Source organism: Antennarius striatus, chromosome 6 (assembly GCF_040054535.1).
Source record: "Antennarius striatus isolate MH-2024 chromosome 6, ASM4005453v1, whole genome shotgun sequence".
NCBI classification, from domain to species: domain Eukaryota; kingdom Metazoa; phylum Chordata; class Actinopteri; order Lophiiformes; family Antennariidae; genus Antennarius; species Antennarius striatus.
Genome location: NC_090781.1, coordinates 19,125,696 through 19,152,358, shown reverse-complemented (window position 1 = coordinate 19,152,358; position 26,663 = coordinate 19,125,696). Strand labels below are relative to the sequence as shown.

General features: G+C 40.8%; 2 protein-coding genes across 2 annotated transcripts; both read right to left on the bottom strand.

Annotated features, from left to right (window-relative positions):
* Positions 1-3,355: 3,355 nt before the first annotated feature.
* On the bottom strand, positions 3,356-12,739 carry LOC137597269 (acetylcholinesterase-like). The gene is made up of 10 exons (XM_068318325.1): positions 12,605-12,739; positions 11,622-11,921; positions 9,843-10,077; positions 8,135-8,267; positions 7,880-8,031; positions 7,577-7,763; positions 6,848-7,158; positions 5,355-5,564; positions 5,113-5,270; positions 3,356-4,623 (listed from the first exon to the last, which is right to left on the bottom strand). The coding sequence occupies exons 2-10, from the start codon at positions 11,911-11,913 to the stop codon at positions 4,523-4,525; spliced, it is 1,779 nt and encodes a 592-aa protein (XP_068174426.1). The 5' UTR covers positions 11,914-11,921; positions 12,605-12,739; the 3' UTR covers positions 3,356-4,522.
* A 4,947-nt stretch (positions 12,740-17,686) lies between these two features.
* LOC137596668 (acetylcholinesterase-like) lies at positions 17,687-24,533 on the bottom strand. The gene is made up of 10 exons (XM_068317365.1): positions 24,486-24,533; positions 23,567-23,866; positions 21,403-21,637; positions 20,951-21,083; positions 20,696-20,847; positions 20,393-20,579; positions 19,689-19,999; positions 18,960-19,169; positions 18,718-18,875; positions 17,687-18,195 (listed from the first exon to the last, which is right to left on the bottom strand). Exons 2-10 carry the CDS (start codon positions 23,856-23,858, stop codon positions 18,092-18,094), a joined length of 1,782 nt encoding a protein of 593 aa, XP_068173466.1. The 5' UTR covers positions 23,859-23,866; positions 24,486-24,533; the 3' UTR covers positions 17,687-18,091.
* Between the last annotated feature and the right edge of the window lie 2,130 nt (positions 24,534-26,663).

Below are 26,663 nucleotides of genomic sequence, written 5' to 3'. Positions count from 1 at the left end.
GACATTTCATCGTCATCCATTTGACTCGTAGTCTTTACGTCTCCATCAAGTCTGTTTATCCATTTCCTTTGTTTCTACTTCCTTCCCTCTGCTCTCATTACAGCATTACTATTATTATTGCATACATTTTTTCAACCATTGCATTTTTTGCAATGGTGCCAGCACCTCAGAGCAAAGCCATTTCAGAGACAAGAGGCCATTTACAGTGGATTAGGTATCTGGTCCGGATGCCAAGAGTCTGCTTTCTTTAGACGATAAACTAGGAACAACTGATCGATCAGGATGCTGGCACTGACAGAAAGCAGGACACCTTTCAGGTGGCCTGCATGTTTATCAGGAATGGAACTAAAGGAAGGAAATATGTCTGAGGGAAAAGCCACGTGGTCTGAGCTCACTCCCTGACCCACATTAAGAACAGAGGGGCACTGCATTGTGAAGCTGAACATTTATCTGATTATAATCAATCAGATCTAGATGAAGAATGACTTTGATACAAAAGGTCTCTTTTGGGAAACCTTTCGAAGCATAACAACAGCTTCAGGCGTGGCGCGACGACGTACATAGATCACAGGGTTGTCTAATGTGCTGTCACCCACTGGAACAGGATCGGTTCAACGTAGGTCAGCAGGTCCGGACAAGCAAACAATATTTGAGACTTTACATTTTTAGGAAGGGCAAAACAAAAAAAAAGCTGTCACACATTATGAAGAACAGAGAAAATATGGATGGCAGTGAGTTTTTTACCTCCTTCTCATATAACAATACAGACTATTTTTTTCATTTTACTGTCATACATTTTACCTTTATTTAAATAGAAAAAAGTGGAAGCGCACAAATATGACGTGTGTGTGATTATGTATGTATATATATATATATATATATACTGTTTCGAGCACATTCTCATGCAGGTCCACACTCACGTATCCGCATCAAACCTTCGCGGTAGTGCGTTAGAGGGTGCACACTCGGCGCGTACGTGTTTTCCCCACATCCACACAAAACTGTATGAGAGACGCTCACCTGAGGATGCTGCGTTGGTCCGCCTCCGGGTCAGGGGCCAAACCGAGGCACAGGTACCGGTCTATCAGGCCAGCTCAGTGCCTGGACTGAACAATTTCGGTTATTATTGGATTGTTTTGTATTTTAAAACATCACTAAAAGTTCTTTTATGTTGCCCCAAACTCCACCATGCCTTTAGTGATTATTCGTTTGCATTTTTCTCGGTCATTTTGCCCCAAGCTCGGACTTCAGGGGATAATTCTGTTCAAAAGATCTGTGCTTTGTTCCACAGTGGCGCTTCATGTTACCACTTTTAACTCATGCTACGTGTTCAGACCATATGAGGTAAAATGTTTTGAACTGCCTGACGGAGGAATAAACATACATTTCGCCCACTCATTGTTAATCAGCGGTTTTCCTCGTTAACCTCCCTTCGTTTTGGAGCTATGCTGTCTCCCTTCTGTGCTCCGCTGTAGCGGTAAACTCACAGCGGTAGCGAGCTGTCTCACTTCCTGGTACACTGACAGCAGGCTAGACAAACGATCTGATTGGCTGAACTGAGTGGCGCTATTACCACATTAACTGGAGGAGCAGCGCCCCCCCGTCTGTAGCCGCGAACTGCAAGTAAAAGTGCAACAAGAAAATCTAGTCTTGTGAATTTATCGTGGAGTGGTCACGGGTAAGGACAGAAGCATCACGCGGTCCGCATCCGGACCGCGGTCTGCCATTTGGTGACCCCTGCTCTATGGAGAGAGAGAAAGAGCGAAAGAGAAGAGGAAAAAAAAGGCGCACCAGATTTTTTTCCCTAGTCGCACCGGTGCGCCCAAATATACACTGCCCGGCCCAAAAAAAAGTCACCGTTTGGGTTTCAGTAAGCAAATTGCAGTGTTATGATCAGGGGTTGCTTCGGTTGATCAAGTCTAGGCTCAGCAATATTATTCAGCAAAAAAATTAAGTCAGCTGAGTATTTGAACGTACTGAATGACCAGGCAATCCCATAAATGGATTTTTTCTCCCGGATGGCACGATCATATTCCAGGACAACAATGCCAAAATTAATCGGACTCTAATTGTGAAATAGTGGTCCAGGGAGCGTGAGGAATCATTTTGACACATCAATTGGCCCCCACAGTCCTGATCTTAACCCCATTCAAAGTCTATGGGATGTGCTGGAGAAGACCTTGCAGAGTGGTTTGGCTTCTATCGTCACTACAAGAACTCGGCCAAAAAATAATGCAATTCTGGACAGAAATAAATGCTGTGACGTTGTACGAGGTTGTCGAAACAATGTTGCGGCAAATGTGCACTGCAATCAAAGCTACAGGCAGTCCCACAAAATATTAGAGTGTGACTTTTTTTTGGCCGGGCAGTGTATTTAATAGTCGCACTGATTAAAATTTGGGCGCATATGCGACCAAAATGATCGCAATTTCGAGCCTTGTACATATATACAGTATGTGTGTGTGTGTGTGTGTGTGTGTGTGTGTGTGTGTGTGTGTGTGTGTGTGTGTGTGTGTGTGTGTGTGTGTGTGTGTGTGTGTGTGTGTGTGTGTGTGTGTGTGTGTGTGCTTGTGTGTGTGTGTGTGTGTGTGTTTCACATTTCAATCAAATGAAGTTTTTTTGGAGTTATTATGGTTTGTCCACATTAAATCTTTCAAACATGGAACATGGCCTTAACTAGCAATAAACCTTGAATGAAACCAAAATGTATGTATGTGTGAGTGTCTGTGTGTGTGTGTGTGTGTGTGTGTGTGTGTGTGTGTGTGTGTGTGTGTGTGTGTGTGTGTGTGTGTGTGTGTGTGTGTGTGTGTGTGTGTGTGTGTGTGTGCGTGCGTGTGTGTGTGTGTGTGTGTGTTTGCCCAGGATTGTAAATTTTATGGTAAGAAACAAATTGTAAAAGCTAATGGAAAGTTAAACTTATGAATGACAAATTTGAAAGGTAAAAATAATACGAAACAAACAAAAGTGTCATTCCATTGACTGCCAATTTAATAATTAAATTGTTTGCATCTCAACAGATGCAATTTTAAAAGACTGCAAAAGAAAAAAAATCTTCATGTGAAACAAGAATTCTTGTCTCGTCAGTCTTTTAACGAAGTGTTGTGCTGTTTATGCCTGGGGACTGGTACTGCTAATTTCACATGACAAGCAGTGGGAGGTGCACTTCATTAGTGAAGCTGTCGCTGTCATGTGCGTTAATCACTGCTCACCCCTGATATCTGTCAAAGTGTCAAGTCTGAGCGCTCAACTGGGACACTGCCAAGAGTCAAAACAGCCAACAATTACTCATTGTTCAAAAGCAAATATATAGAATTCAAATACTGAATAATTTAGTACTTGACAAAAATGCTTCATTAATGGCACTTTATTAGAGGGTTGTTTCAACGCGTGAGCACGAGGGTATTCTCGATTATAATAATAAACTTTATTTGTGTGACACATTTCATAGAAGAAAAAGATAAACTGGAATGCACCAGTATTACATATCCAGAAAGGAACACAGAAAGAGCATAATATATTACAATATTTTTGTTTTTAAGAAAGAATATATAAGTACTTATGCTGCAACGATATTAACCTTATTTTTTTATACATAGTAATCTTCTTCTTCTCCTTTTGGCTTTCCCTTCAGGGGTCGCCACAGCGAATCAGTTGCCTCCATCTAACCCTGTCTTCTGCATCCTCTTCTCTCACACCAACTGCCTTCATGTCCTCTTTCACTACATCCATAAACCTCCTCTTTGGTCTTCCTCTAGGCCTCCTGCCTGGCAGTTCAAAATTCAGCGTCCTTCTACCAATAAATTCACCATGACATGTCTAGAGGAGAGATGGTGAATTTATTGGTAGGAGGACGCTGAATTTTGAACTGCCATGCAGGAGGCCTAGAGGAAGACTGAGATAGTAATATTTGACCACATTTTCTAGGCAGAAGAATATCAGCTAGATCACAGAAGTAGGCTTAAAGGTCATTTTATTGGTTTGTTTGTCTTTTACTATTTACTTTTCTAATATTATGATAAATAGATTGCATATACTGTTCAGTCTATCGCTTTCCAACCTGCCAAGGCACTTCATAATCCCTTGCATTTATTTACCCACACACAACAGGGTGCTGACTTTGCAATGGAGCCATTAGAGATTTTTTTTGTCCGGCTCAAGAACAGTTTGACATATTGATGCGAGGATCGGATCACTTAATGACTAATGGCTGACCTGCTCTGCCACCTGAGCCACAGTTGCCCTACAATGGGAACAAACCTGTATGATTTCTGCTTGTGTCCACTGGTCCATGAATAATAAAATTAATACAGTATATTTCTTTGTGATTTTAGAGGACAAAAGGACAAAAAGTAAGAGAACTGCTCGCCATATGGCAAAAACACAATTCCTTAAAGAACAAAACATAAAATAAAATCTTTATAATAATAGCAAAAATAATAGCAAAATCATTTTTTTTTCTTTATTGTTTCTGTAAACTGTTGTATGTATGTGTTGCTGAAGGAAACTGCCCAGGCTGGACTCCTCACGCTGTCAGAAGTGAAGTTACAGCCAATAACACGAGAAGGAACATGTAATTAGAGGGCAGCACCGTCTCACTTCTACCTGTACAAACCTGCAAATCATCTGTGAGCAAACAGACAAAGAGAGACATTTTTTTATTATTATGTATAACAAAATAATTTGAAAAGTGAAGGGAAAATTTTTGCATTCAAATCTTGTTAGCTAAAAAAGATACCACACAGGCGCTTTTTATGTAACTGGAAAATACGATTTACAGGGTGTGTTTGCATGTGTGTTTGTGTGCGCACACATATAAATAGTGTCTTCAGTGAAGAGGTGTATGAGTATTTTCACCCTGTGCATGATCAGCGTTTAGTGAAGTGATGACTGACCCTCCTCTCCTCCCACTCAGACCTACAGGATTGCGCCGAAACAGAGGGGGGAGCAAGCTAGGATACAAATCTCCTCCACAGGCTAAACAAGGCACAACACCTCCCCTGCAGGCCTTGACGCTGTGCCTCCTACTAAAGATAACTATAGCGTGCTGTGCGTGTTTGTGAGCGCTTGTGCTTGCAATTTAATATATGTGAACTACTCGTGTGTGTGTCTGACCTGATAATTTCTCTATCCGGGGTATTAGTTCGTTCCAGAAGTGACACTCGTCAGCTAGCATCATTCTCTTTTGGACCAGATCGTTGCGGTTCAGAGTGACATACTCATGGTTTATGGGAGTGAAGCGGGGCCATTGAGCTCCATCAATGCTTGGATTCCTGAGGAAAATACAAGCCAGTCAAGGTAACGGTGTCTTCACACAGTCACTGATATACATGATATACATGTGTGATTATGCATACCCTGTCCGTGCAAAGGTGACCCAGTGTTTCATGAGCTTCTTTGTAATGTTCACTTCCGTCTTTGTGTACTCCAGGGATGCATTCAGAGGCATTCCAAAAATAAATTCAATTTCATAACCATGCATAACGCCCATCCACTCTGGCCAAGGGTTTATAGATGACCGGTGGTCAAAATAATAGAAGAATGTCCTACCACCGTGTTGTGAGTATCTGAAGAAAAAGCCACAATATTAAACTGAAATAGTTAATTCTGAAAATATATCCACAGGAAGGATGATTTGACTGGATAACCCAATCCATTCAGATGGATTGGACCAGTAAGATATGGTAAGTTACACACACAATAGCATAGCATGAAAATGTTGGCTGCACATTCAAATCCCAAATAAGTGTTTACCATCAAGTCAGCATCTGATCAGATACGCCTTCAGATCTACGGACTAAAAGTTATCCTCCTGAAATGTGTCTCTCTATTTTATGGAGGCTAAAGCAAGACTGGAACTAACCCACTAGGTTTTGAACTAAGTAACTAGGTTTTGTAATAACTAGCTAACTAAGTTTTGAACTACCTAGGTTCTGAACTAACTGACTAACTAACAAACCCATTAGTATTTGAACAAATTAGGTTCTAAACTAACTAGGTTTCGAACTTTTTTTTTTTTAACAAACTTGCTTTTGAATTATGTTTTAAACCAACTAGTTTTTGAACGAACTATCTAGGTTTTCAAAGTAACAAAGTTTTGAAATAACTAACTAACTAGGTTTTAAACTAGTTTCTGAACTAACTGACTAAGTAACCCATGAGGTTTTGAACAAATTAGGTATTGGGCGCAGTGGTTAGCACTGCCGCCTCACAACACGACGGACCCGGGTTCGAGTCCCACTCTGTGCGGAGTTCGCATGCTCTCCCCGTGTCTGTGTGGGTTCTCTCCGAGTTCTCCGGATTCAGGTTGATTGGCCGTTCCAAAATTGCTCATAGGAATGAGTGTGTGTGTGTGCGTGGTTGTAAGTCTTTGTGTGTGGCTCCGTGGTGCACTGGCTTCGTGCCCGGAGTGTCCCCCGCCTCACGCCCTATGCTGCCTAGATAGGCTCCCCGTGACCCGCTGCGGCGGATATAGGTTTTGAATTGTTATTCAACATAAACATTGTATCTATATTTAAACTTATGTTATTATTTTTCAATTTTTTTGTTTATTGTTTATGCTTACATTGCTTACATTTAAACTGTATGTTTTACACCTGTCCTGTTTTATGTGCTTTCAATTGCCCAATGGGACTAATACAGTTTATTGAATTTGAATTTGAACAAAATAGAGGAAAAAAAAGTTTTAAAATTATCTTCAAGAAGTCAATTATATATAAGTCACATGTATGTAAGTCACAGTTCTGTCCTGCAACGCACAGGACTAAGCCTTGACCACACAATCTCTAATTGCTGCAACTTTATGTTGATTAAAAAAAACTGTTCATAAAACCTTGGATTTGTTGCTTACCTGTGAGCGAAATCTAACACTGGACAAGAAAATTTCTGGTGTCCAACTAGAGAACTCATTAAGTCACGATTTTTCATTCTGTTGTTCTCATCTGTCCAATCAGTGTACTTGGAAATTATCGCTTCCTTTGTTACATCATTGGCGTTTGGCATCAAGATGGACATTCCATTCAAGAACTCATCCCGAGTGATGAGACTCTCACTAGTTATGTTAAATCCAGGCATTCCAAACACTAAGAGGTAGGAGCCTTCATTCTGGTTGATCCCTATCAGCAAATCTTTCTTTGGGAGTTTACCAGAATTTAGCAGCACCTGAGAGATGAGAACATTATTTAGTTGTTTTAATGGTACCTTGACATTGGTGATGTGAATATTATTTGTGTCATTTAACCTCACTGTATCATCATAATCACACAGCAGAAAAACAATGAAAGAAATCAGGGTTAAAAAAGGATACATTTTGGTTTCATTCAAGGTTTATTGCTAGTTAAGGCCATGTTCCATGTTTGAAAGATTTAATGTGGACAAACCATAATAACTCCAAAAAAAACTTCATTTGATTGAAATGTGAAACACACACACACACACACAAGCACACAAGCACACACGCACACACACACACACACACACACACACACACACACACACACACACACACACACACACACACACACACACACACACACACACACACACACACACACACACACACACATACATATACACCTACCTCGACCTTCTCTGGTAGGAAGACCCCATCGACAACAGGAACAAAGGGAAAGGGTGTGATCGACACTTTTGTGAGAACTTCATATTGTTTCGATGTCATTTTCTTCGGTTCTGCCTCCTGCAGACATGTCTCCAGATAATCTGAATCAGATGTAGGACATCCCAGTATTTTTGCCAAACTCTCTGACCTGGATGTTGATGTAGACATGGTGCAATCAGGCAAACATTGATGAAGGTTAAGGTTAAGGCTCAAGAAGACTGAGCCTGAATAAATGAAAAATCCATTCAACACAAGCTCCCGTACCTCTCCCAGGCTATAGGCTGGCTGACCGTGGCCCAATCTGCATTAGGAGAACCACTCTGCATTACCGCTCTCTGAAAGAAACCTTGACTTCCAGGAGAGACCAAATGGTAGCCCACGCTTGCTGCTCCAGCGCTCTCCCCAAACACAGTCACCTGGAGATGACAGCAGCAAACAACAATCCAACAGAGTTTGCTTTATAATCTACAATATTTTGAACAGATACTTCCTGATTTACAGACACAAAACTCCTCTCACCATTGAAGGATCGCCTCCAAAAGCAGCAATGTTATTAGCTACCCACTGGAGGGCCAAGCGCTGGTCCAACAGACCTGCATTGCCCCGGATCTTTTTGTTGTCACGAAGAGACAGGAAACCCCAAACTCCAACTCTGTGGTGGATGATCACAGAAATGATGAATGATGTTGATATATATATATATATATATATATATATATATATATATATATATATATATATATATATATATATATATATATATATATATATATATATATATATATATATATATATATATAAGGATATAATACGACAGGCCAACACTGGGTCAGTGTTCTTTTTTTTAGATTAAAGAGTTTTTATTCAATCAGAATTCAGCTAGCTTGTGTTGCCAGGTTGAATGAAATCTGTCCAGGACTTTCACAGTTTCGAATGCAACACTCCCTGCACTCTGAGGAAACGGGTACATATAGTTAATAGACAGACGCAATATCCAATCAGATTACGAGTTGCCCTTCTAAGACCTGCTATTTAGCCATATACGTGTGACATGTACGTGTCCTGTGATTGGAAACTCACACTGAGAAGGTGGCGCAAATCACAAGAATCGGGTTATCGTCAGAGCGTAGAGGTTTAAGAGAAATCTGCACATGTTTTTAATCTAAAAAACCCACTTTTTTTGCTGCCACAATGGCTGAAAGAGGACAAAATGAAGATTTGGTTGCCAATATACTCGCAAAGCCATTTTCAGACGCACATTTGGAGAGAAGCTCGTTCTTGTGAGACAAGAGAGACCGGACAGACACGCTTTCAGCACTGGCCTCCGTGTTAATAGAAAAGGATTTGTTGCTGGAATTAAAATGCAAAGATAAACTGTACAACCAAGTCATTGAAGTGTTCTTGAGGAAAAAGAGGAGAACAGATTTTGTATTTAAATAAGCCTTTTGTACAGCTGTTTTGGTGAGTGCAAGCATTTTATTCTTAATTAATTATTCATATTTAAAAGAGACTTAATCATAACACCATCACTGCTGGAAAATAGAGGTGATGCAACATATAGTAGTGTGTTAGTATATTTCTGTATTCTGTTTCTCCAGCTGTGGCGTCATAAACGATGGTCATTTCAGTGGGTTTTGTTCTGTGACTTAGTTGTATGATGTCTATAAAAGGTGGGGCTGCAGGGTTATTCAGTGTGAGTGACAATAAAAGCAATAGGGCTGTTGCCTCTTCAGAAGTGATGGTTTTTGTCACTTTTTGTGAGAAGTTATAAACGCCTTAGTCCTCAAACGCTACATTATTGCAGGTGTGGGTGCCACTTACAGTTTTTTGGGATGTATTTATGCAAGCTTGACCAAGTACTACATCATTGAAGGTCTGCCACTGCGTTCTAATGACCATAGACTTACGCTGCCTACAGAGTGGGCAAGAACCCAGTGGAAAAAATGGAAAACCTGTTGTCTGTAGGTTCTCAGTTATCCAGGTCATAGTTATCCAAAGCTGTTTAAATCAATCCACTGGACTTTAAGTTTTTTGACAAAGTTTGCCTATTATACAAGAGGCTTCTTCAGTTCAGAAATGAAGAAGGTTTTCTAGCCTTCAGTTCAGTTCTGAAGGCTTAGAAAACCTGTTCTACGATTTCCTCTCTGGGAAATGTCATGGAATAACAATAGCAACCAACTTTTACCACATTTACATTTTATATTTACAGTTACTTATTTGTTTTCACCTGTAATTCATCGATACGACGACAACACCTTCTACTCTGCTTAAGTAACGACCATCATACACGTCCAGCGATGCTGTCCCTTCAGTAAACCCACCCCCATAAATCCAGACAAGGACTGGAGCCATGTTGGGGTTCTGAGACTGGGTTTTGTTGAAACGTGGGGTCCAGACATTCAGGTACAGGCAGTCTTCACTCTGGGGAGTATTTCCAAGCCAGCTCTCAATACCTTTGAAGCCTAGGAAGAGGAATCACATGAATTATTGTCAGTAAAGCCAAATCAGAACAGATAATCTTATCTTTCGAGTGTGAAAACAGTAAAATGGTTTAATTATCCTACCTGGATAACCCTTAATTACACAGACAAATTGTAAATAAATCATTTAATTTTACTGTGAATGAAATCCTCTTCAACAAGAGCAGACCCTGGATAAAAATGTCTTCTGTCCGTGTCTATATTTGTTGCCATATCCATATTTGGAATGTATTTTGGGCATTTCCAAAGAACATATGCCTGGCTTTATTTGTAGAGTGAGAGTCAGATGCTTCCAAACACTCCCTGACAGGTGGCTGCATCCATTAATAGCCATGGAATGATTACCCCGAACCCCCCCTCCCCCGCCCATCTTTTGTTGTTGCTGTTTTGCCTACAGTTTGTAAAAGTGTTGAAGACACCAAATCAGGAGTTACCACACACAAGCAGTATTTATTACTGTTAAAATATGTACTACTAAGCTGAGAAAGAGTGTTATTATTTTTGTAAAATGTAAAAATTTCTTCTGCAATATGCTAATTGAAGAAAAACAAATCGCATTAAATTACTCACTTTGGGCAGGATAACAATCTCAGTGAGACATCAAGTCAAGGATGACATTTCAGGCACTTTTGGCACATCACACCCACTGGAATAATGGTCTATGCACTAAGAAGATTATACAGCACATGACTCCATAGGTAAACAATAAATAATTGTTGTGTTGGTAATGATGATAGGCTATGGCTATGTCACCTTGACTGGACAGTCAAAGGTTTACATTTACTTAATATTGAATGGGGACTAGAAAAGAAACAGGTACCGATATTACTTGACAATATCCGTTTGCATAATACAAACAAACTGACTTGAAAGACGTTTTATTTCAAAAATGCCCAACAATGTAAAACAGAGAAGAGTGAAGAAACCAAATATGGGATGTGAACATTTAGGGCCCTACAAAATACTTATAAAATTATCACTGAATCCTATCCATCGGATTTTGATGAGATATGAATGGGTTGTACACCGTCATATAGGAACATATAGACATATACATACAGTATATCTATACAGTGAGCCCTCGCACATTCGTGCATCAAAACTCGTGACTTCACCTCATCGCAGATTTCTGGTAAGTAGGCGATTAGGTAATATTTCATTGACTGACGGTATCCGGAAGTGCGCTACATTCCATGAGTATCTGACTTAGATGAGACACAAAAGTGTATTAAATAGTTGATAAGATTGTCGGAAAAGGTAATAAAGATAGAAGGTGGTTTAATAGCAGTAGGGGGACGGTTCATAAATGTTTAAATTACCGTAAAAAATTAGATAGTTTGTCGCTATATCACAGAATTCATTATTCGCATGTGGTTCCTGGAACGTATTTACCGCCAGTAACAAGGGCACACTGTATATCTGTAGGTCCATAAACAGCTGTAAGCTCCCTTCGGTGGGGATATTAAGTATTTGATCACATTTTTGTGCAATAGTCCTGCACCAGTTTTCATCAACACCCATCGTACCTGGATAGCTCGATTCTGCTAACTGGTAGCAGGAGTTTGGGTATTTAGTAGCAGTCTTGACCCCTTGCCATCCCTCCACTGGCTCTGGAGCTTTGAATCGCAGTTTCCCAAGAGGTGGTTTTCCATAAGGAATGCCAAGAAATGCTCGGACATCACCACCCAACACCGAGAGCAACTCCCCTTGAACTTTCCCATGCACTGTATTGATTACAAGGTCATCTTGAGTGACAGGGGAGGCAGTCAGGAAATTAAGCAACAGAAAAAGAAGAAAAAAGTGTGAAAATGTGTCCATGATAAGTTCTGCGAACAGGAGAAAGAGCAAAATAAATTACAATTACTCACTACTACATAACAATATAATAAGGTTTCATGTAGTAGATACTCCAAGTTACAGTACAGTACAGTCCACTGTTAAAGTCTATTGAAGTCTGTTAAGAATAGATGCTTTATAATTACACTCCAGCTGCTGCATGCATTTGTTAAGAGAGACACAACAACAGCAAAAAATCAAATATAGAGCAGTTTTACTATTATGTCCATATACACCCCAAAGTCATGCAAGGGGCAGAACATTATGTTGAATACTGCTCATTTAATCCACAAGAAAAGGTGGTTGAATGTTTCAACGGGTTTGTGTGTCTGACACGAGAGGGAAACGGAGGATGTTGTGGAAGTGGGTGGGAGGGGGGTTGCTGGGAGATAATTTCACCCTCATCCACAAAGGATAGTAAACATTATGACTGTTTACGAAGACGCAAAAGAGCACGCGCCAACAGCTAAGTCACACTAATTCCACAAGACTCGCATGCGTATACAGTTCCTCCGGGTCTGCAGCGTGCAGCTGATGTCAAGTAGGCAGAACTGGAGATCATGGGAGATGCGCCTGCTCAGAGGTTCCAATAAACCACTTTCAAAAATAAACATGGTCTACTACGTGTGAATCTAACGAAAAGCCTGTCTAAACACCAGTAGTCACATCTTACCTTGTCAGTTTGCAGTTTCTGTTTGGTTGTAACACATTAGGACCGAACTTGAGGGAGAAAGAGGGCATGGACAATCTGTCCGCCATCCACTAGGCGTGCCCAGCTGTAATAATAGTCAGTCAGTTAGTAGGGCTCTTCGGGGGGGGTGCCGTCCCTATACGTTGAGCCAACCAGATGAGCCAGTTTATTTTTTCCCAACGCTGGGTCTTGTGCCAGCTGCTCTGCATCCTCCACAGCGACTCCCTGTCATCGGAGGTCGCCCCGCAATGACGTCAAACCATCGGGTGAGGGGCTTGCCTCAAAGGCGTTTCCGGCCTGCGGCCTTCAGGTCAAACTGGAAAATGGCTCTTGTTGGGTGATCAGGAGGAAGGTGGAAGACATGACCAAACCAGGGCAACGATCTTAGGTGGTGCTCCAAGGGTCTGTAGGATACTCCATAGTGAAGCATGGCAGGCGGTTTCACAGGCAGCTTTCAGATCGTTGAATCCGATATATAGATCGTGATCTTTACGGAATTCATGGGTCTTCTCTATGAGCGCGCGAATGGCAGAGATGTGGTTTGTAGTGGAGCAGTTAGGCATAAAGCCAGCCTGTTCGACACGGCTGCAACTTCAGTTGGTTGGGAGAGCAGGAGTGAGCAAGATCCTGGTGAAGAGCTTGCCGGGGATGGAGAGAAGTGTAATGCTTTTGTGGTTGCTGCAGACTAGCCTGTCACCCTTACCTTTCCAGAAGGGTAAGATTACTTCTCTGGTCCAGTCGCTGGGAAGCCTCACTGTGTCACGGCTGGCAGAATATGGACCCAACTGCAGGACACCAAAAGTGAATCTTCCATCCATGATTTAATGACAAACACAAAAAATTCTCCAGACAGAACAAATCACAAAATTAGGACAGACTTAACAGGAATCAAACTTGAGAAAACAAACCAGCAACAGGCTGTGACAAAAACCTGACTTAAAAAGCCTCATGACAATAACACCAACGATGTCCAGGTGTGAACGATCAGAACCGGGTGTGGATGAGTCTCAGGTGTGGAGCCGTGGCTCCATCCACCAGCCTGGCCTCTCCCTGCCACACACCAGAACTGCCACGCCAAACCGTGACACTGAAGGGATTGACATTGTTTATGAAGTGCTCTTTCCAGCGCGCGAGGCAGCTTGTTTTTGTTGTTATGATGTTGCCATCAGAGTCTTTCACCAAGGCTGTCTTGATGTGTGGGCCATTGCGGGCTTGTGCAGGACAGTGAATACACGACTCATGATGTTGGTTTTGGCCGTGGACTCTAGGTGTTCAGCGTCTGCTTGCCAGAACTTCTCTCTGTCCTCACCTACGGCCAATTTGCGCTCGTGGTTCAGTCCCTGGTACTCGGTCAAGTTGCCTTGGAGCCTGGCCTGGGGCCACCAGTCGATGATGTGGAGTGTCCTGTCCCATATCCAAGGCTTTTGGGGGGAGGATCAGGAGCATTCAAGGACATTATAAGCTGAGTGAATGACAGTATGCTTGAGGGTCTGCCAGTCTGTCACTTTGTTGGTAGCCGGGGCATCGAATGTGCGGCGGATGGAGTAACTGAACTCGGTGGCAATGTTTGGATCACTGAGTAGGGAGGAGTCCAGGTGAGGTTGAATCTTGGTGTGCTGGTTGGCTCACAGCTTTAACTTACGATGGGCCACCAGCTGTAGCTGGTCAGTATTGCCAGGCTCTGCGCCTCTGTATCCATGGCAGTTGGTGTCAAATGACTTCCAGTGTCAGGAGATGACAATGTGGTCCAACCTTTCCTGGTTCTGCCATCTGGGCTGTATCATGTCCGTTGATTGATCAGTTTCCTGAGAAACCAGGTGTCAGCAATGCAGAGGTTGTTTGGGTGACATAGAAAGAGAAGGCGGTGACCGTTGTCGTTTGTAAGCCTGTCAGCCAAAATTGTGCCGATAGGTGAACCTGTGGACCGATCACTGCTGGAAAGACTGGCATTGGCGTCATTGATAATAATGGTGATGTTGTGTGGTGAGGCCTGGCCAACAGCCTTATGGGGTTGGTCAAAGAAGGTATCCTTCGCATCCTCATCAGCGATATCGGTGGGAGCATAGGCAACAATGATTGTCATCTTGCCGTGTTGGTGGAGAAGGCGAGCCGACAACAGTCTGTCACTCAGAGGAGTCCAGCTGGTGAGAAACTCATGGAGGGCCTTTGGGGATGCAAGTGCCATGCCATAAAGGCCTGTATGTCTCTCGGGGCCGTTCCAGATGTAGCAGTGGTCTCCTGCTGTTGTTTCGCCATTGCCTTGCCATCGCACTTCACAGAGCCCTGCCAGGGTGATGTTATAGTGGTGGAGCTCTCGGGACAGCAGAGTGGCAGCTCAGAGGCAAAGGAGTGTTTGGACATTCCATGTGGCGACACAGATCCTACGGCGAAGGCTGATCCGTATTCATTGGTCGGCAGCAGGCTGGGGTTCTTTGTCGTGTTGGTTAGTCCGGCTTCTTTTTCTGGTCAGTTTCACAACCCACTAACAACCCATCCGGGAGTTTCTCCCGGGTGGGTTGTTAGCCCTCCGCAGGATAGTCGGTTAGTGGAGCTGCCACTTCACAGTGTGCCGAAATGAGTCTTTGTTTATGTAAGTAAAGAATGCACAGAATTTTTCTCTGAAAGTTACCAGATTATCAATATTAATTTACTTCAAACAGAATTCCAATCATCTCAAAACTGCACAAAAAATGTCACCCTTTCATTGTAGTTATTGTAGTTGTTGTTTCATCAGAGGCAGCCAGAATTAACTTGCCATTTTCTAACCCTAACCCATATATATGTATATATATATATATAATCTGTTACTCTAGCTGGAGACATGAAGGTGAGAGGTACTAACCTGATTGGTTGGCTCTACATCACACCCAAAACACACCTTAGAACAATTCTGATCACATCGCATGACCTTAGCATTATGTTATTTCTTTTTATACCTCAATGTCTAATAAAATAAGTCATAGGTCCGAAATAAAACTGCATCTGTGGATTTTAAACTGTTCAAACCCCTTATATCTGTCAAAATGTCAAGTCTGAGCACTCAACTCTGACACTGCCAAGAGTCAATACAGAAAACAAATATATAGAATTCAAATACTAAATAATATAGTCAAGTCAAAATTCTTCATTAAAGACACTTTATGAGAGGGCTGTTTCAATGTGTGAGTACTGGGGTAGTCTTGATTATAATAATAAACTTAACTAGTGTGGCACATTTCATACAATAAAAAAAAAAATTCTGGAATGCTCCAGTGGTGCTTATAAAGAAAGGGACACAGAAAGAGCATAATATATTACAATAATTTTATTTTTTTTAACAGAAAATATTCAAAAGCACTGAGGCTGCATGGATATTAACCTTATGTTTTTATCTATAGTAATGTTTGACCTTGTTTTCCTGGTGGAACAATATCAGCAAGATCACAGAGGTAGCCTTAAATTTTTTTTTCTGTCTCTTTTACTATTTTCTTTTCTAATATATGATAAATAGACTGCATATACTGTTTACATCACTTTCCAACCTGCTCAGGCTCTTCATAATCCCTTGCATTTATTTACCCACACACAACAGGGTGCTGACTTCGCAATGGAGCCATTAGAGATTTTTTCGCCTGGCTCAAGAACAATTTGACATGTTGATGCGAGGATCGGATTACTTAATGACTAATGGCTGACCTGCCTTGCCACCTGAGCCACACTTTCCCTCCAATGGGAATGAACCTGTATGATTTCTGCTTGTGTCCACTGGTCCATGAATAATAAAATTAATACAGTATATTTCTTTGTGATTTTTAGAGGACAGAAGGACAAAAATTACTGTGGTATCCTGAAGGCCAGCAACTGTCAGCCGACTGCAGCCCAGAAGCCTAGTCGCCCCCTGGTTTCATTCCCATTGGATAGATGGTGAAAAAGTGAAACACTTATCTGCTATTTTTGTTCATTTTCAGGTTTCCTGATCCCTGTAGTCATGGCAAGAGAGGAGCACCTTGACTTAACATAGTGAAGATCCTCAGTCTGGATTAAAATAAATCCTTTACTGTACCTTCAAAGACTTCTTTATAATAATTTACAAAGATCCCTTTTGCTTTCACTATTTCTTTGTGGTCCCCTCTCTCTCTCTCTCTCCTTTCCTCCCTCAGCTCCTGATGTGCTCTCCCCTGCTGTCTAAGTCTTTATCCATTATGGATGAGGCATTGGAGATGGTGAGATCCTCTGGAAAAATACCGAACAGTTTCAGAAACGAGTGTGATGTCACTGCTAATGTCAATGGCCGTGTCTCAATGGACCAACTTTTGCAATGCATGCTCCTCCTTCAACTTTTATCTGACACTGCTTGGCTTATAATGGCAACAGGCTTTTATAACTATAAAAATACAACTTATTACATAACATTAGGGATAAAACTAAATGTTGGAAACATCCAAGGTCTTTGCAACTTAAAAAAAAAAGTTAAATACTTGCCACAGACTTTTGCACACACATATGCTCAAACTGCAATTACATCTCACTGGAGGATTTTAACAGCATTCAATACAAAAGGGTAGTTCATATTTCTCCAACATCCGGTTACCTTTTTGTATCAACACTCTGACCTTTGTTCAGCAACACCAATTATCTTCAAATTATTATCTACATCGGCAAGAGGAACACCCCAGTTTGCTAAAATGTGAAATATTTTTGATTACAACAGTTAGAAGAGCAACCACTATACAGTGTGTGTGTGTGTGTGTGTGCGTGCGTGCGTGTGTGTGTGTATGTGTCTCAGTTGTGTGTAGCTATAGCGTTAGCATCACATAGAAATTATAGACAAGACCCACTAGTGGACAAAGAAAGGGACAGTGAGACTAATGCATCCTATCACAGGGTACTTGGATGCTCAAAGAGCAGCATGGATAATTGTTAGTTCAAACTTCCTGGGTCTAAGCTGTAGCCTTGTGATCAGATTTTATGAAAAATACATACTTAATAATGATAGAATCATATTGTGTTTTCCTTATAGGAAACATCTGTAAATGTCTTTTGATATAACGTAACGTATGCCAAGAATACCAAACTCGTTGTCAACCTTGTATTAATCTTTAATGAATGCAACCTGTTTTTTTACTGATCAATATAATAGACAATACATCAATACAAATCCAAGGCATCCCTGATTTTCTTTGTGATGAAGAGGTCAGCTTGACATCCAAAATCAATATAAATCTTCCCTCGCCCTTACTTGTCATTGAAGACATATTACATTTTCTTTGTTTGTACATATTTACAGATTAATTGAATTTGTGAATACAATGCAGTCGGAAGTAAAAACTTCACAAGAGAACTGCACACCATATAGCAAAAAAATTTTCTTAAAGAGCAAAATACAAAATAAAATCTTTATTAGAATAGCAAAAATCTTCTTTTTCTTTATTGTTTCTGTAAACTGTTGTATGTATGTGTTGCTGAAGGAAACTGCCCAGGCTGGACTCCTCACACTGTCAGAAGAAGTGAAATTACAGCCAATAATGCGAGAAGGAACATGTAATTACAGGGCAGCACCGTCCCACTCCTACTTGTACAAACCTGCAAATCATCTGTGAGCAAACAGACAGAAAGAGACATTTTTTAAATTATTATTATGTATTACAAAATAATTTCAAAAGTTAAGTGAAACATTTTGCGTGTTCAATCTTACTGGCTAAAAAATATGCCATGCAGGTGAATTTGCAGGTTGTGTGTGTGTGTGTGTGTGTGTGTGTGTGTGTGTGTGTGTGTGTGTGTGTGTGTGTGTGTGTGTGTATGCGTATAAATAAATGTGTAAATGTGTCTTCAGTGATGAGGTGTATGAGTATTTTCATCCTGTGCATTATCAGAGTTTAGTGAAGTGATGACTGACCCTCCTCTCCTCCCACTCAGAGCTACAGGATTGCGCCGAAACAGAGGGGGGAGCAAGCTAGGATACAAATCTCCTCCACAGGCTAAACAAGGCACAACACCTCCCCTGCAGGCCTTGACGCTGTGCCTCCTACTAAAGATAACTATAGCGTGCTGTGCATGTTTGTGAGCGCTTGTGCTTGCAATTTAATATATGTGAACTACTCGTTTGTGTGTCTGACCTGATAATTTCTCTATCCGGGGTATTAGTTCGCTCCAGAAGTGACACTCGTCAGCTAGCATCATTCTCTTTTGGACCAGATCGTTGCGGTTCAGAGTGACATACTCGTGGTTTATGGGAGTGAAGCGGGGCCATTGAGCTCCATCAATGCTTGGATTCCTGAGGAAAATACAAGCCAGTCAAGGTAACGGTGTCTTCACACAGTCACTGATATACATGATATACATGTGTGATTATGCATACCCTGTCCGTGCAAAGGTGACCCAGTGTTTCATGAGCTTCTTTGTAATGTTCACTTCCGTCTTTGTGTACTCCAGGGATGCATTCAGAGGCATTCCAAAAATAAATTCAATTTCATAAGCATGCATAACACCCATCCACTCTGGCCAAGGGTTTTGAGATGACCGATGGTCAAAATAATAAAAGAATGTCCTACCATCATGTTGTGAGTATCTGAAGAAAAAGTCACAATATTAAACTAAATTAGTTCAATCTCAAAATATATCCACGGGAATGACGAGATGAGAGTCAACTATCTATTTTTCAGACTGTGGATAACTCAATCCATTCAGATGGATTGGACTGGTAAGATATGATAAGCTACACACATAATAGCTTAGCATGAAAATTTCATTTGCGCTTTCAAATCCCAAATAAGTGTCTGCCAACAAGTCAAAGTCTGATCAGATACGTCTTCAGAGCTACAGACTAAAAGTTATCCTCCTGACAGGCGTCTCTCTATTTTAGGGAGGTTTAAGCAAGACTGGAAAAAAATAGAGTAAAAAAAAAAAAAAAACATTCAAAAAGCCGAATGTAAGTCGTAAGTAAGTCACAGGGTTAAGTATGCATTGCTCAGGACAGGACTCATTAAATGCAGGCTAAGCACAATCTCAAATTGCTACAACTTTATGTTTATTACTTGGCAGTCTTGATTAAAAAAACTATTCATTAAACCTTGGATTTGTTACTTACCTGTGAGCAAAATCTATCACCGGACAAGAAAATTTCTGGTGTCCAACTAGAGAACTCATTAAGTCACGGTTTTTCATTCTGTTGTTCTCATCTGTCCAATCAGTGTACTTTGAAATAATTGCTTCCTTCGTTATATCATTGGCGTTTGGCATCAAGATGGACATTCCACTCAAGAATTCTTCCCGAGTGATGAGACTCTGACCGGTGATGTTAAATCCAGGCAATCCAAAAACTAAGAGGTAGGAGCCTTCATTCTGGTTGATCCCTATCAGCAAATCTTTCTTTGGGAGTTTATCAGAATTTAGCAGCACCTGAGAGATGAGAACATTATTTAGTTGTTTTAATGGTAACTTAACATGGGTAATATGAATATTATATGTGTCATTGGAAGGAATTACATGTTTTAGCCACACTGTATCATCATAATCACACAACAGAAAAACAATGAAAGAATTCAGGATTAAAAACTGATACATTTTGGTTTCTTTCAAAGTTTATTTCTAGTTGTGGCCATGATATCTTGTTCTATAAAGGACTATCAATATATGTTCCCATGTTTGAAAGATGTAATGTGGACAAACCATAATAACTCAAAAAACTTAATTTGATTGAAATGTGAAACACACACACACACACACAGACACACACACACACACACACACACACACACACACACACACACACACAAACACACACACACCTACCTCGACTTTCTCTGGTAGGAAGACCCCATCGACAACAGGAACAAAGGGAAAGGGTGTGATCGACACTTTTGTGAGAACTTCATATTGTTTCGATGTCACTTTCTTCGGTTCTGCCTCCTGCAGACATGTCTCCAGATAATCTGAATCAGATGTAGGACATCCCAGTATTTTTGCCAAACTCTCTGACCTGGATGTTGATGTAGACATGGTGCAATCAGGCAAACATTGATGAAGGTTAAGGTTAAGGCTCAAGAAGACTGAGCCTGAATAAATGAAAAATCCATTCAACACAAGCTCCCGTACCTCTCCCAGGCTATAGGCTGGCTGACCGTGGCCCAATCTGCATTAGGAGAACCACTCTGCATTACCGCTCTCTGAAAGAAACCTTGACTTCCAGGAGAGACCAAATGGTAGCCCACGCTTGCTGCTCCAGCGCTCTCCCCAAACATGGTCACCTGGAGATGACAGCAGCAAACAACAATCCAACAGAGCTTGTTTTATAATCTACAGTATTTTAAACAAATACTTCCTGATTTACAGACACAAAACTCCTCTCACCATTGAAGGATCGCCTCCAAAAGCAGCAATGTTATTAGCTACCCACTGGAGGGCCAAGCGCTGGTCCAACAGACCTGCATTGCCCCGGATGTTTTTGTTGTCACGAAGAGACAGGAAACCCCAAACTCCAACTCTGTGGTGGATGATCACAAGAATGATGTTGATAAAAGTAAAATGGAGATGAATGACACATTACTTCCTCACATACTGCTGTAATGTAAATCAGCTTGCACAATGAGAGCATTACTTTCCTGTTTACAAATTTCTTTACGCACCGCTATCGTGTTCTAATGACCATAGACTTACGTTGCTTCCAGTGGGCAAAAAACCCAGTGGAGAAACTGGAAAACCTGTTCTAAGATTTCTTCTCAGGGAAACATCATGGAATAACTATATCAACTAACTTTTACCACATTAACCTTTTATATTTACAGTTACTTATTTGTTTTCACCTGTAATTCATCGATACGACGACAACACCTTCTACTCTGCTTAAGTAACGACCATCATACACGTCCAGTGACGCTGTCCCGTCAGTAAACCCACCCCCATAAATCCAGACAAGGACCGGAGTCAGTTTGGGGTTCTGAGACTGGGTTTTGTTGAAACGTGGGGTCCAGACATTCAGGTACAGGCAGTCTTCACTCTGGGGAGTATTTGGGAGCCAGCTCTCAATACCTTTGAAGCCTAGGAAGAGCAATTATAACCCTTAAGTAAATAACTCAGGCAAAATGTGAATAAATTATTTCATTTTAATGTGAATGAGATTTTCTTTCAACAAAAGCAGACCCTGGATAAAAATGTCTTCTGTCTGTGTCTATATTTGTTGCCATGTTTATATTTAGAGTGGGTTTTGAGTATCTCCAACAAATATATGCCTGGCTTTAGTTGTAGAGTCACAGTCAGATGCTTCCAAACACTCCCTGACAGGTGGCTGCATCCATTAATAGCCATGGAATGATACCCCCCCACCACCACTTTACATTTCTTGGGTGTTGGTGTTTTGTCTGCAGTTTGTAAAAGTGTAGAAGACACCAAATCAGGAGTTACTTAACACGAGCAGTATTTATTACTGTGAAAATAAGTACTAGTAAGCTGAGGAAGGGTGTTATTATTTTTGGAAAAAATAAAAAATTTCTTCTGCAATGTGCTAATGACTCATAGTCAGCTGGGATAGGCACCAGCGACCCCCGTGACCCGCAAAGCAGAAGACACGACTGTAGGATCACAATCCCAGTGAGACGTCAAGTCAGGGATGACATTTCAGGCAGGTGCTTTAAGCACTTTTTTCACATCACGCTCATTGGAATAATGGAGTATGCACAAAGGAGATTATGCAGTACATGACTCCACTGGTAAACAATAAATTGATGTGTTGCTAATGATGATAGGCTACTGCTATGTCACCTTGACATAGCCATAACCTATGTAAACCTTTGGCTATGTAAACCTTAGAAAAAGTTAACAATATTACTTGATGATCTATTTTACTTCAAAAATGCCCAACAATGTATAAAATGTGGACATTTTGGGTCCTATGAAGTAACTGAATCCTATCCATTGGCTTTTGATGAGATATTAATGGGTTGTATACCATCATATGTGGACGTATAGACATAAAGATACAGTACAGTGCGCCCTCGTTCTTTGCAGTTAATGCATTCCAGGAACCACACACAATTAAGGAATCCGCAATCGAGTGACAAACTATTTATCTTATTACCATATTGGCCCGAATGCAAGATGACCCTGATTATAAGACGACCCCCTCTTTTTCAAGACTCAAGTTTAAAAAAGACTTTTTAAACACCAAATTTAATTTTTATACAGAATATAAATACAGTACATCTGAAACAAATTATTCTAACAATATAATCTATATATTCAATCACATTGCAATTGTTTGAAGGTTCTGCCTCATTTAGCACCTTCATCTTGAAGTTTGCATCATAACTTCTCCTCAGCTGGCGGTTAACCTGGCCGATCTTCGACCCACTTTTCTCCAGATTGTTGCTATATTTCTCCATTTTCTGTTTATCTCTTCTGTTATCTTCTCTTTTCTTTCTTACCACTATTTTTTATTTTTCTTCTTCGTGACAGCTTTGGCCTGCGGAGTTAAGTTCAGCATTCGCTTTAAAGATATCTAGCGCCATCTAGCGTTGTGAATGGGTATAATGTCTAGACCCCGAATGTAAGATGACCCCCACTTTTTCAGTCTTATTTCAATGCAAAAAACACTGTCTTATATTCGGGCCAATACGGTATTTACGGTAATTTAAACATTTATGACCCTCCACATACTGATGTTAAACTACATTCTATCTGTATTACCTTTTCCCACACTCTTATCGACTGTTTAAAGCACTTTTCTGTCTCAAGTAAGTCTGAGACTGACGGAACCAAGCACACTTCCTGATAACTTTGGCCAATAGAATGTGCGTATGGTATCATGTGACTGCCTACCAAAAATCCGCGTTGATGTGCAAATTCGCAAGGGCACACTGTATATCTGTATGTCCATAAACAGCTGTAAACTCCCTTTGGTGGGGATATTAAGTATTTGATCACATTTTTGTGCAATAGTCCTGCACCCGTTTCCATCAACACCCATCGTACCTGGATAGCTCGATTCTGCTAACTGGTAGCAGGAGTTTGGGTATTTAGTAGCAGTCTTGACCCCTTGCCATCCCTCCACTGGCTCTGGAGCTCTGAATCGTAGTTTCCCAAGAGGTGGTTTTCCATAAGGAATGCCAAGAAATGCTCGGACATCACCACCCAACACCGAGAGCAACTCCCCTTGAACTTTCCCATGCACTGTATTGATTACAAGGTCATCTTGAGTGACAGGGGAAGCAGTCAGGAAATTAGGCAACAGAAAAAGAAGAAAAAAGTGTGAAAATGTCTCCATGATAAGTTCTGGGAACAGGAGAAAGAGCAAAAGAAATCACAATTAAGCACTACTACATAATATAATAACGGTTCATGTAGTAGATACTCTAAGTTACAGTACAGTACAGTCCACTATTAAAGTCTGAAGTCTGTTAAGAATAGATGCACACTCCAGCTGCTGTGGAAAATGTATGCATGCATTTGTTAATTTGAGAGACACAAACAACAGCAAACAAATATAGAACAGTTTTACTATTATGTCCATGTAGACCCCAAAGTCATGCAAGTGGCAGAAAATTAAGTTTACTACTGCTCATTTAATCCACAAGAAAACGTGGTTGAATGTTTCAACGGGTTTGTGTGTCTGACACAAGAGGGAAACGGGGGTGTTGTGGAGCTGGAGGGCATTTCACACTCATCCACAAATGATGGCAAAACATGTTGACCGTTTACAAAGACGCAAAAGAGCGCGCGCGAACGGCGACGGCGCACTATTTCCACAAGACGCGCATTGCGTCAAATGACATCAGCTGCAGCGCGCAGAACTGGAGATCATGAGAGAGGCGCCTGCCCAATAAACAACTTTCAAAAATGAACATGGTCTACTAAAAAGTCAGTTTAAAAAACAGCAGCAGTGACGTCTTACCTTGTCAGTTTGCAGTTTCTGTCTGGTCGCAGCACATATGGACTGAACTTGACGGGGGAAGAGGGCGTGCACAGTCTGTCCGCCGTCCACAAGGCGTGCCCAACTGCTATAATAATAATGGTTTATTAAATAATTAAAACACAGTAAGAGAAGTTACAGATTGGCACTTGAAACTTATTGGACTAGTAACAATGTAAGGCATCTACATTTTACCATAGAGCTGAACATGAGTTGATGAAGATGGTAGTGTTTGAAAATATTTTATCATCAACAGATTCTAAATTTCTGTGAGAAACCGCTCAGATGCACATTGAAAGCATTTTGATCAATATGGAAGAAAAAAATGACCAGGATTTCTCTCTGAAAGTTATCAATATTAATTGACCTAAAAACAGAATTGCAATTATCTCAAAACTGCACAAAAAGTACCAATTTTTTACTGTGGTTGGTGTAGTAGTTGTTGTTCATCAGAGCCAGCCAAAAAATCTGTTATTCTAGCTGGAGACATGAAGGTGAGCGATACTAAACCGATTGGTTTGCTCCACATCACACCTAAAACACACCTTAGAACAATTCTGATCAAATCACATGACCTTAGCATTGTTTTGTTTCTTTTATACCTGGATAACTAACAAAAGAAGTCATAGGTCCGAAATAAACTGCATATGTGGATTTTAAACCGTTCAAATAGACCTTATTTGGCTCCTTTTGTGCTGAACGCCACCTGTGTGCTGCGGGATGCAAACCTATTGTCCATTGACCATCATCTTGGGGGTGACTGCTTACTTTTTTGTCATATTTGCATTCCTTTTCCATTTACGCTGACACCAAACCTGCAGAAAACAGTACATTTGTCTTTTTAAAGATTGTTTTAGGGCTGAGTTGACGTGTTTGGTTTATTTCTATGCCGGCTCTCTGCTGAAGGGATTATACTTTTGTGTTTCTTCACGGGAGCACACATCTGCAAGAAAGCCCATTCAGTATGTTTGGCACGCGTTTGTGTAACTGTACACATATTCATGTTATTTATAGTATGTTAATGTGTTAAGGGATTACCATCATACAAAGCCTTATCAGGACTGCCGAAGAGCCTTTCATCACACATACAGATGGAGGCACACAGCTAAATCAACTTGATTAATGTTAGGCTCACTATCGCTATACATTCAGCACCCAGAACATAAATGATTACCTGATAAATATCATATCTGAGAAGAGGAAAGATAGAAAAAACCCAAAACTTTTTCCAACTATTAAAACTATGCATCACAGCGCAGTCCTGAAATGCATTTAATGTATGAATAAAGCTGTTATTGCTGTTTATGCTAACTTTGTCCCATACTGTACTTAATTCCAGGTGCTAAAATTTACCTGGGTGTTCACATGTTATTCAGCTCAGTACTTGAACTCCACCGTTGGATGTTTCCTTTCACCTCGTGTCAGACAGCTTTGTTCAACATTCACTTGTGTGAGTCTGATTCCTCATCTAGTTGCTGCCCAGTGGAAAATATGTGTACAAATTTGGTGATCTTGGACACAGCTCGCATTTTTGTCTTAAACCCTTAACACGCCTTCAGAGACGGGGATGAAAATCCCTGTCTTCTACGTCAACGTCCTGTTATTTCTACATCCATGTAGATGTGCTCTCTTTTACTCACCACAGATGACTTGATGTCACTCAAAACAATTAGAATCATGCTCCCTGCGCATGTTTATGTCTTCCTGTCCTTCGTTTCTGCTGTGTGCTCAATGAAATGTAGTGTTCTAGTGGCCAGAGTCATGTCAGACAAACAGCTTGGGTTAACAGTCTACATATGATGTCCTTTTTTCTCTCATCTTTGTTTTCCCTTTCCACTCATCCTGAGGCCAAACCTGCAGAGAAAAGTAAACATGTCTTCGCAGTTTATAGTGTCGAATGAGTGTGTTTGCTTTAGTCTATGGCTCTCGGTTGAAGGGCTTAAATGGGCTTTTGTTTTGTTTTTGTTTTTTTAATGAAAACCCACAACTGCAAGAAAATTCACTGAATGCATTTGGCATGCATTTGTGTTCTTGTGTGAACGTATTCATATAAGGGATAAACAATGTTCAGAGTCTTATCAGGATACCAACTGAGGCTGAAAAGCCTGAATCAACTTGATTAATGTTATGTTCTCTACCGCTGTGTATTCTTCTCATCAC